Source organism: Ranitomeya variabilis, chromosome 5 (genome assembly GCF_051348905.1).
Source record: "Ranitomeya variabilis isolate aRanVar5 chromosome 5, aRanVar5.hap1, whole genome shotgun sequence".
NCBI lineage: Eukaryota > Metazoa > Chordata > Amphibia > Anura > Dendrobatidae > Ranitomeya > Ranitomeya variabilis.
Genome location: NC_135236.1, coordinates 80,594,406 through 80,606,534, shown reverse-complemented (window position 1 = coordinate 80,606,534; position 12,129 = coordinate 80,594,406). Strand labels below are relative to the sequence as shown.

General features: G+C 42.9%; 1 protein-coding gene across 3 annotated transcripts in view; it reads right to left on the bottom strand.

The window, feature by feature from the left end:
- LOC143774869 (adhesion G protein-coupled receptor E5-like) overlaps positions 1-12,129 on the bottom strand; it is a 163,597-nt gene that overhangs the window by 12,226 nt on the left and 139,242 nt on the right. For all 3 annotated transcript variants that reach the window (XM_077262640.1, XM_077262641.1, XM_077262642.1), the window contains 4 exons: positions 10,664-10,822; positions 6,938-7,129; positions 3,747-3,964; positions 124-190 (listed from right to left, as the gene is read on the bottom strand). In XM_077262640.1, coding sequence (XP_077118755.1) covers positions 124-190; positions 3,747-3,964; positions 6,938-7,129; positions 10,664-10,822 — 636 coding nt within the window. The remainder of the gene's footprint in view (positions 1-123; positions 191-3,746; positions 3,965-6,937; positions 7,130-10,663; positions 10,823-12,129) is intronic.

Sequence of the window (12,129 nt, the reverse complement as noted above, 5' to 3'; positions counted from 1 at the left end):
TGTTAGATACTTCTGGCACAGCTTATCTCCCTTGAGAATAAAGAAGCGGGCATAATGGGTTCAGCAGGGATTGTCCACCTCTAGATGAAGAAGTTTAGATGTGCGACTTGAAAATGTACTTACCAGGATAATCACACATACGGGTCCCATAAAAGCCCAGATAAAACCATTCTCAAGAGACAACCAGCAACTGCGAGACAAGATAGAGGAAAGAGTTTAGGAGATTTTTTCATTTACATGTTCCAATTTTGTATTTATTTATTTTTTTTTGTTTACCAAAAACAGGAAAGAAAATTTTAATTAAAAATGTTTGAAAAGTGACCGTTAAAGGAAAAATCTAAAAATTTCACTTTCGGTTATAAGGAAGCCATTTGCCTCATTACTAAAGCTTTTCCCTGTATTTTTCATTGTGACTTCTTAGCTGCGGCTCCTCCATCATGGCTGCCATTTCAGAAAAGAGGAGGATCATTTTCAGTATCGATTCCCAGTAGTTTATGATAATTACAGCTTTGGACTTCAACAGACAACTGTGGAAAATAAATTGTCTATAAAGACCTACATGAATCTGCAGAACGATGGGTGGGCGTCTTCATTCTGGGAATTCTTTTTTTCTAGAGGTCACTTTTGACGCTTCTGGATCCCCTATCGGTTTCTACTTTTTGCTGCATTGATGATGTCCTAACATGGACATATACGGTAGTTTTGAAAACTTTATGGATGACCCAATTACATTCCTATTACTTGATCCTGGTGGATCTTCCAACGCAGTCTCTAGTGTCTCGTTACATGATGAGGGGGGCCAGTTGTTTGACTCAGTTCATTAGCGTTCACCTTTAGGGATGACGCAGAGATTTAGAAGTGAATGGCTTGACTAAAGAACCGAGAAAATTGACAGGGAGTTCAATCAGAGCCTACTTTTAGTTTTCAGAAGGGGAAGTATATCATTTTGATAAATGGAAAATTCTCTAAAACAATTACAGATTTTATTTTTCCAAAAAGCCATCATGGTCAAGTCCACAAAATTATAAATATATTTTAAAGCAAAATGTATTATTTATTAATTCTGAACTATTAATTATGAACAGGGCTGTCTGACCGTGGTCTGTATAGCTGCATCTGTGTGGCTCTTTAAGTATACAGCAGAAATATGCCAGAAATGTACCAGAAGTGACCAGAAGATAAGAGTAACCACTGTTTAGTAAATATACCTAGCTTTTTTTCCACACACTGTTTCACTATGCTTTACCTATTACAGTTTTTGCTCCACTAGTCCTCACTCTTCTTCGCTATCCCCACACCCCAGCACCCTCTAAACAAATAGTTATCTCTCCTTCCCTCTTACCCTCCCACCTGACCTCTTCTGCCAACCTGCTCCTCAACCTCAGACCTATCCTACTGAAACATAAATAAGCCGGACACTCTCCTTCTCCCACCTGATCTCCCAATCGTCGACCCTCACAGCTGATACTTCTCATTAATAAACCCCCTCCTATCGCTCGTAACCTAATATGAACTACCACAATCTTTCCTATATAAAACCCATGCCATTGACTCTCATCTCCCTGCTCCCTCTCTTTCTGGAGCACTTTGGAACGTTCGCTCCAACTGCAATAACCTCCATGTGATTCATGACATTTTTACCTCCCGCAATCTTTCCTTTCTGGACCTCACAGAAACATGGCTAACACCCTCCAACATTGCCTCCCCTGCTTTGCTGTGTTACTGCGGCCTCAATTGCATCTACACTCCTAGCCTTGGCAACCAACATGGTGGAGAAGTGGGTCTTCTCCTTTATATCAAATGCACCTTCAACCCAATCCATCCCTATACTCACTTATCTTCCTTTCCTGTCCGTATCTACTCTCCCTTCATCCTCCAAGTAGCCATCATATACCAACCTTCATGCCCGGCCACTGCCTTTATTGACCAATTCCACCTGGCTTTTTCACTTTCTCTCTGCTGACATTCCCACCATCATACTGGATGACTTCAACATCCCCACTGACACCCACCAGTCAGTAGCCTCCAAACTCCTGTCATTTACTTCATCTTTTGGACTTACTCAGTGGTCCTCCGCAGCCACCCACACAGACGGACATACATTAGACCTTGTCTTCACCCATCTCTGCTCCCTATCTAATCTCACAACCTCCCCTCCCCTCTCCTGCTATCTTTCTAATCCCTGTCCTCCTCACCTGTCACCCATATCCAGCAACTAGCATACCCCCACAGAAACCTTGCACATCTAGACTCTTGCACACTCTGACTCTATTCTACCACTGACATCCATAACTTCACTACACGACACAGACAGTGCCACTGCTTTCTACAATGCAACTCACACATCAGCTATTGATGCGGTTGCCCCTCTGGTGCATGGCAGAGTGTGATGAATGAATACACCACCCTGGCACAATAACCTCACTTACAAGCTTCGGCAAGTATCCAGGGTTGCGGAGCGGCTGGAAAGAACACACATTTGCAAGATGACTTCACTGCATTCAAACAAGCAACTTTCATATTCAAGTCAGCCCTCACCTCTACTAAACAGGCCTTCTTAACAACCCATGTATCTTCCTTATCCCACAACCCCAAACAGTTATTCAACACTTTTAACTCCCTCCACTGCTCCCTCCGACCTCTCTTATCTCTGCTGAAGACTTTGCCAAACACTTCAAAAAGAAGATCGACCAAAACTAGGCAAGTCTTTATTTTTCAACCACCGCAACCCCTTAGTATAACAGACCAATGGCTCTCCCCCATAACCTCCCTTTCCAACATCACCGAAGGAGAGTTTACTCATCTCTCCAAATAACACCTCACCACTTGTGCACTTGACCCCATCCCACCTCCTCCCCAACCTCACCACCACACTCTAACCCATCCCTCCAACCTATCACTAACTTCTGGTACCTTCCCTTCTGCTTTCAAACATGCCACAATCACACCTCAAAAAGCCAATCCTAGACCCGACCTCTACGACCAGCTATCGCCCCATATCGCTGCTTCCATTCGCTTCCAAACTCCTTGAGCAGCACGTCCAGGCTGAACTTTCCTCCCACTTCTCATCTAACTTGCATAAAACACATTTAGGAATTAGCAAGATAGGGAGAAGGGTAGGGCATTGCGTAATAAAGCAAATTACAAAAGTGGTTGGGGTGTAAAGATATATATATAGAAAATACATTTTTGGTACCAGACCAGCCCTTTAACGGGTTATTATCTTATTCATAGAAGGATATTGTCGGATAGTACTTGTGAAAACAAGCACTTTTGAAATTTACTGCTTATTAAAATTTGCAGGTTCTTGACATAATAGCATTTTTCTTTTGTTTATAGTTTGTTGCCTAGGAGACCGACCACAGCTGCTGTCTAGCTTGAAAGCACTGTGCTGAAGCTAGGCATTATAAGGAGATAACATTGTGCTCCAGTAATCCTGGCCACCTTAAAAACAGTGCTGACAAGCTCAGTAGAAGAGTGATTGTAAGCACTGCACATGTTCTGCTGTTTAGCAGTGGTGGTCGGTATCCAAGGCAACTATCTGTAAACAAGAGAAAAGTGTTACTATTTCAGGAACAAGTGAAATTTTTAATAAGCGGTAAATTGCAAAACTACCTTTATTTCCAAGCATTTTCCGACAATACCCATTTATGAAGATGGGAATACCCTCACCCCCTTTAAATCTAATCTTCTCTATAGCTTGTTAGATTTACAGCACATCATTTCCACCATTCACCTTTACTCACTATTTTTCGGTGCCGTAGCCTTGATGGTAAATGGCTGCGCTGATTATGATGATCACGGCTGGCGTGCCGTACCCCACTGCCAGGAGGTATGTTTTCTTCAGGTGGGTGTTGAATACAGTTACTAACATGCGGTAAAGCTCCAATCCTTCCAGAGCCATCCAGCAGAAGGAGCAGAGGTATAAAGCATGAAGGAGTGCTGCAACTATCCCACAAAGCACCTATGAAGCAAAAACATGGGGTGTTACCAAGTATAAAAAGCCATGACATAAGACAGGACAAGGCCACAATTACCACCAGATCTCAATGGGTTAGAGGAATATTCTTCATTACTTCAAGGAACAATGGTGCAAGTAGAGTTAAAAGGTTGCATAGTTTGGCAGCTTTTCCTTTACAAACCGTAGTGCTTTGTACTGACAAACATTTGTATAAAATATATACACCCAACATGTCTCAAGATGAGTGGAGTGAGATGACAAGTTTTGAAAAAACCCCATGATTTTGTGATACTCTGTCAGGAGATGTTTATGCTATATATGTCTATATGTGGCCACCCAATGGTTGTAATGTGAGTTGCAGCCTGTTTAGAATTTTGCTAGCATTTTCTTGTAATATATTGAATTTATATAATGAAAAATTGGAGGTCTTAATTAAAATCCTGGAAAATTATAGATGGACACGTCTGTATATTGATAGAACTATTTTGTACATTACGACCCTAGAATCCTTTATGAAAGTTTGTCATTCTCCATCCACCTAACATAACTGACAGCTGCTCAGTGTCCCTCCTCCCTGCTGTGATGTCACACTGCTCAGTACAAGCTGCAGCTGTCAGTCAGGCTTGGTGGGTGGGAGGAGACTGAATACACTTGGATTCCTAAGTTCTGACTCTTTGGGTTCACATAACTGTATTGTTCATCTGGGTGCTGTTCATGAAAAAAACGTACATCAATCGGACCAATGTTATTCAATGGGGATGTTCAGATGCCATTTTATTTATAATATGGACCAAATGTCTGCATGAAAAAAAATTGCAGCATGCATTATTCTCTTTCGTATTTAGGATGAGATTCACCCTTTCACAGCTATGGGTGTGCTCAAAAAATTGAATCCCACTCAAGTCGACCTTATAGCATTCGATTTTTATGGATACTTTGCAATTCTTAACATACAAAACTGTATTTCATCTTGTAATTTTTATTATGTCAAAAACCGGATGAAAATACAGATGGAAAATCAACCATTTTTTTCTGGATGAAAACCAGATGTTTTTTTTTTTATATGCTTGGGGGAACTTAGCGGGATAAAATAAAGATGTATGTTACTTCTTTGAAGTGTCTCCTGATGGAATCTGCTCCAAATTAGACAAAAATTGTTCAATGAAAAAGCTGCAGCTTTAACACTACAGGAGAAAAACTCTCCAACACTTTTTAAAAACTCTTCAAAACTGATTTAGGAAATGTAAAACCCCTGTAAAACTACCCAGGGACCAAGCGCTCCCTGATGCGGTTTGCACTACAAAAGCAGGAGCTCAAAACAGTCCAGGTGCAGATACCTTAAAATTGACAAAAAAAAAATCAGACAGAGGCTGACCAACAGTATGACATGGTCTCTGTTTAATCTGGAACATAACGAAGGCACTCCGCCGAAACGCGCGTAGGGGAAGTGGCACCATAGCATGGGGAAGTAAGATATGTTTATTACATTCATTACATCAATGTAGGATACTATGGTTTTCACATATATGCTCCAGCATTCTATCCAATGTGTATTGCAGGCACTTTAGCCGTAATTTTGAGGATTATGGGAATATAGTCAATACACTATATGATTTTTTTTCTAGTCTCTGGATGCAAGTATTATTTATGTTGGTACTTATTTGTGTATTTTCAATCTTTGACTACATTGTCTATTAGCATTACATCTTGCTCTTGCCTGCCATCTGGTGCTGCCACTTACTTTCTTTGGCTCATCACCTTGCACTATATTGGCACTTTTTTTTAACATTGTTTGTCTTTTAAATTATTTCTATTAAAGTATTGTACTTTTATTGTTCATCTTACGCCTCTCCTTATATGCTCTCTAAATCTGGAGCATGTGCAGTGAAGCAAGGTGTAGTGTTTTTGGATTCACCTGAGCAATGTGGATGCACTGTCTAACAACTGAACTCAGTGAGCAGCAAATCATTTTGCATTTATATAAAAAAAAGCAAAATGGCAGTAAAGTAAAATCCAGTAATAAAGTAAAATCCCAAATATGGTGGCGCTAAGTGTCACTAAGCTATAACGCTCCCAGCAGCGACACCAACAGACTTCCACAAACAGTCTGTAAGAAAAAACTATATAGTAAAAATGTATATCTTTCCACATATACAGGTACGCGCTGGGTAATGACAAAATTTAAAGAAAGAAAATGGCAACAAACAGAGATTCTTGTATAATTCGGTCAGAGATCACAATAATAAAGTGTCCCAATGCTGCAATAAAAACCAGCAGCTAAATGGGTACAAGGCGGTTTTCCCTACCTTTACTGTTGGTAATTTTCCAAAATGAGGAAGCTGAAATGGTATCCCTCGTCTTCTCCGCTGAATCCAAATAGCGGTATGCTTGTAGAAGCTGGTGGCTGCCCCTGAGGAAGGAGACAGGCGTCTCCGAAACGCGTTGGTTTTGATCCTTACCGCACCCCGTACTCACCATCGGTTTGTGTGAGCGGTCACGTGATCGCCTATGTCACGCAGGTGCTGCGCACCATCCGGATCACCGCTGACACCACACGCGGCACCGGCATTGCAGGATCCCGCTCCCTATCGAAGGTTAGTTCTAGGTGGCTGCTACCGACCGGGGCAGCCACCAGCTTCTACAAGCGTACCGCTATTTGGATTCAGCGGAGAAGACGAGGGATACCATTTCAGCTTCCTCATTTTGGAAAATTACCAACAGTAAAGGTAGGGAAAACCGCCTTGTACCCATTTAGCTGCCGGTTTTTATTGCAGCATTGGGACACTTTATTATTGTGATCTCTGACCGAATTATACAAGAATCTCTGTTTGTTGCCATTTTCTTTCTTTAATTTTTGTCATTACCCAGCGCGTACCTGTATATGTGGAAAGATATACATTTTTACTAAAATCCAGTAATACCTAATATTGTAAAACTGTAGGGCATATATATTCGACAAATGTCATAGAATTTTACCTGGTTCCAGACCGCTGTAATTCCAAGGAGAAATATGCAGTTGCCAAACAAGAGACTGATACACAGGTGCGTGTGAATGGTGTTACGTGTTCCTCGGATAGATCGGCAAAAGCAAAAAGTGATGATGGCCAGCACAAGACATAGGATCGAGATGGAGAGCCCAATTTGTGTAATGAGAGTCAAAGCCCAGGTCTGGAATACAAAGTGTGAGGATTACGTTATGAAACTGTTATTTTATGAAGAATTAGACTTGAAATAATGAAAGACTCAAATCAATTACAAAATAATTTTTCTCAATTTTTCCAACATTACCATATAAAAAAATAGATTTTTGTGCCGCCGACGTTCCTGCACGCTTCACTCCTCACTTGCAACAACGGCCCCTATTCCGCACTTCTTCCTCGTGCAGATCCCATTCCGCACTTCTTCCTCGTGCAGATCCCCGGGCACTGTGCTTAGGGCATGTGCCTTCCTAAAGTGTCCAAAGCCAATGGCTGGGAGACACTTATTATTTAAGGCACCTCCGCCTGATGGGAGGTGTCTGAATAACGTGCACACTCTGCCTTGTTGCATGCTCCCTAGTTCTCGGGTCCCCTGTTTCTGGTTGTACTTGTCAGCACCTGCCTGTTCCTACTCGTACCTGTCTTTTTCTACCTGCTGTGTGTTCCTGTATTCCAGCCGTGTCTGCCAGCACTTGTCTGCCTGTATATCAGTCGTGCCCGCCAGCACCTGTCTGGACTTGCTTTACTTGCCTCTATACCAGCCATACCTACTGTGCCAGCCTGTATACCATCCTTACCTGCCTGCATCTGCCATACCAGCCTGCATACCAGTCGCAACTGACTGCACCTGATGTGCCAGGCTGTATACCAGCCGCACTTGCCTGCACCTGCCGTGCCAGTCTATATACCAGTCGTACCTGCCTGCACCTGCCGTGCCAGTCTATATACCAGTCGTACCTGCCTGCACCTGCCGTGCCAGTCTACATACCAGTCGTACCTGCCTGCACCTGCCGTGCCAGTCTATATATACTAGTCGTACCTGCCTGAACCTATTGTGCCAACCTGTATATCGGCTACACCTGCCGTGCCAGCTTGTATACCAGCCGCACCTGCCTGCACTTGCCGTGTCGGCCTGTATTCCATCCGTACCTGCCAATACCTGGTGTGACTGTCTGTACCAGCCAAGTATACCCATTTCTGGTCATTTCGACTATCTTCCCCTTTAAGGTTCTGCTGCTGTTTTAGACGCGGCTCCAGCTCCTCGGTCCACGGCACAGTGGTTCCACAACTTCCATTACAATTTCCTTTCATTTCCTTCCTGCTTTGGCTTATTGATAATTTGACATTCTGTAACTTTACCAATTAAATTCACCTATAGATGTCCTTAGTGCACGCTGAACTAAAGGTGTAAAGGTGGAGAAGACGCTCAAACACCCTCTCTGAAAACACTTGATATATTACTTAAATTACCTCTTGTTTTTATGTGTTTTCATCCTCATACCTGCTGCAGTTTCCTGTGATTCAGGGGTGATATGGTTAACTGTATGTGCCAGGCAGTTGGGAAGAGTTACCAGTTAATTGGGTAAATCAGTCCCTATTTTAGGCAGTTTGGAGGTTTGTTTGGAGAGAAGCAAGTAGATTCTCAGTCAGTTTAGCCATATTGGGTGTGTGCAGAAGAGCAGACCTGCAATAGGGTAGCAAGTCCAGATCACAAGAAACAGTGGCGTTAGTTCCTCACACAGGCAAGTTGAGGCATCTTAGAAAGATTACAGAAAGAAGAACAGAAAATGTTTACTAGTTCTAGTGGACTTAGTGAAGAAATACAGGACCAACCAGGCTCGAGTATTTCCATATAAGAAGTCACAGTGTTACATATTGACCTGGGTGACCTATGGTGTGTGGGAGGTCACAGCGGCATACATTGACTCGTGTGGCTCTAAGATGGAGGTCTTCAGTAAAGCTTGTTGTTCAACTGTAACATTTTCCACAAGAATTGTGCCTCCGCCCGTAACCACCAAGTTTGTGTCTCTGTTATGTGTTACAGATGAAAAAATTAAGAAGTATCCTTGCTGCCAATTGTATATATGTTCAGAATTTGGATCAAGTAAACAACAGTTTCTTTTCTTAGATATGTCAGTCTCTTTCATCGTGGAAACCAAGGGTCTCAACAAATAGAAAGATGAGGCTGTATGTGGTGGGAGAGTGAAAGCATATCACATGTCGTAATGTGCACACCTCCAAGAATTTCTTTATTAGATGATTTGGGACCACGAGGTATGCCTCGCCACATTTGGTCCCTTACTCTGGTATACATGAGCTGGATGATGTTTGTAGATGTGACGTTGCCAGTCCCGCTCAACTCCAGATGTGGAAGTGATTGGAGTTAGATCACTCCTTTAATTACTCCTTTATTAGCTCCTCACCCAATCGCCTCCAAGAATTCTCCCGAATACCCCCCATCCTCTGGAACTATGTGCCCCAGCCTGTCCGGTTGTCCACCACATTTGGATCCTTCAGACGGAACCTGAAAACCCATCTCTTCAAAAAAAGCTTATAGCCTGAACTGACCGCGCGGCTAACTCAACTTCATCGGAGCTCAACATCATCGGAGCTACAGCAACCCCCGTCCTACTGTCTCCTTCCCCATAATCCTGTAGAATGTAAGCCCGCAAGGGCATGGTCCTCTCCCCTCTGTACCAGTCTGTCATTGTTAGTTTTGTTTACTGTAAGTGATATTTGTATTTTGATGTAACCCCGTCTCATCTACAGCACCATGGAATTAATGGTGTTATATAAATTAATAATAATAACAATAATTATTCTATATATTTTAATATAGAATAATATACTGAAGCTGCTGAAGAACTTATTTTTTTTTAAAAGTGAAAGGGCAATTAATGTCAGTGGTTGGAAAAAAAATCTGTTACAATCTGTGTAGTAGGGCCACTCAGCACTTGCCAATTCTACCAGAATGTCCAGGAGACTCCTGGTCGAAGGAGCGAGCTCCGAGACTTCTGGTAAAATAGGTAAATCTCTTGGGTGCCACTGAAACTTCACAAAAAGAAGGTTTCTTGTACATGATGCTGGGATGTTTGCACACCACAACCAGTAGTCTCCCAGAATCCCAACCATGAAAGTTGGCAATTAAAGGGGTGGTCCAATAGTCAACCAACACCTTCTCAATCCCTATGTTTCCCCCAGTGAAATAATAACACTAATACTCACCCCTTTTGCCATTCCAGCAGTGTTGGCATTTGCTCTCCCGGGATCGTGTGACATTGTCATATGATCCCTTCAGCAAATCAATGGCCGCTTCACTTTCTCCGCCTTCGAATGAATTACATATATCTAGAGGAAGTGAGAAGCCGCAGCTGTCCAGATATATGTGATTTGTTCGAAGGCAGGGAGAGTGAAGTGGCCAATGATTGGCTGCAGGGATCACGTGACATAACAATGTCACACGATACCGGGAGAACAAATACCAACACCAATGGAATGGCGCCGACACCAGAGCTGAGTAAAGTTGTTATTATTTTACAAGCAGGAAACAGATTGAGAATAGGTTGTCACAGTAGTGGACAATCCCATTACATCTCATTGGGAATTTACAACTGATGTTTTTTTTTACAATTATATGATCTACTAATACGTGCAATATTATAAAGAAGACTATATTACACCTTACATAATAAAAAGGGCCAACATATCATCAAAAGAATCTCACCTCATAGTCGTGCAAAAGCATCAAGACGGCAAAACTGGTCAAGTGTGTGCAGTTACAGGTCACTCCACCATTATCCCTTTTCAGCATAACACATCCTCTGCTGCTCCAACTATTGTTTGATTCTGACCAGGACACACAAGTAAATTTTCTGGAATCCCCCTGCAAATTAAATAATTCTTTAAGAGGAATGGTTATCGCATAGACCTTCTCTCCTAGTAATTATATTGCCAGCTTTCAATTATAGAGGTGTGTTGGAGTGGCTACAGTCACAGCTCACGGTGTTAAGATTGGCAGCTGTAAGCATGCCCCTGCACTTTGATTGACAGGTGACTGTGCACAGATGCTGTCAATCAAAATGCCGGGGAGTGCAGGCTCACAATGTGGACTAGTGTCGAAGTGTGCTCCATATTGTGGAGCTCAAAATCTAAGATGGCACCAGCCCCCATGCTGGCATTTCCTCCTCTACTAAATACTGGCTGTGTTCTAGATTAGCAGAGGGGGCAAAGCAAGCACAGGGAGCTGATGCTATCTGGGAATCTGAGCAGATGCAGCCAGCTCTTAGCACAGATGGGGCAGCACCAGCACAAGGTTTGGGTGAAATCTTGATGAGTGAGTGAGTGAATGCAATCAGTCAGCACAAGCATTAAATGCAACCAGCCTGCATTAAAAGTGAATGCCATGAACATAGTCGGCCAGCACAAAAGTGAATGCAGTGAGCCAGCTGAAAAAATGAACGCAATCAGCCAGCACAACTAACACAGTGAGCACAGTCAGCCAGCACAAAAAGTGAACACCATAAATGCAGTCAGCCAGCACAGTGAACAACATGAACCCAGTCAGCCAGCAAAAATAGCGAACACAGTCAGCCAGCACAAACAGTGAACTCAGCCAGCACAAACAGTGAACACCATGAATGCAGTCAGCCAACACAGTGAACACCATGAACGCAGTCAGCCAGCACAAACAGTGAACACCATGAACGCAGTCAGCCAGCACAAACAGTGAACACCATGAACGCAGTCAGCCAGCACAAACAGTGAACACCATGAACGCAGTCAGCCAGCACAAAAAGTGAATGCAGTGAGCCAGCTGAAAAAATGAAGGCAATCAGCCAGCACAGACAACTAACATAGTGAGCACAGTCAGCCAGCACAAAAAATGAACACCATAAATGCAGTCAGCCAACACAGTGAACACCATGAACGCAGTCAGCCAGCACAAACAGTGAACACCATGAACGCAGTCAGCCGGCGCAAACAGTGAACACCATGAAAGCAGTTAGCCAGCACAATCCATGAACACCATGAATGCAGTCAGCCAGCAAAAACAGTGAACGCAGTTAGCCAGCGCAAACCGTGAACACCATGAACACAGTCAGCCAGCACAGTGAACACCATGAAAGCAGTCAACCAGCACAAACCGTGAACACCATGAACGCAGTCAGCCAACAAAAACAGTGAACGCAT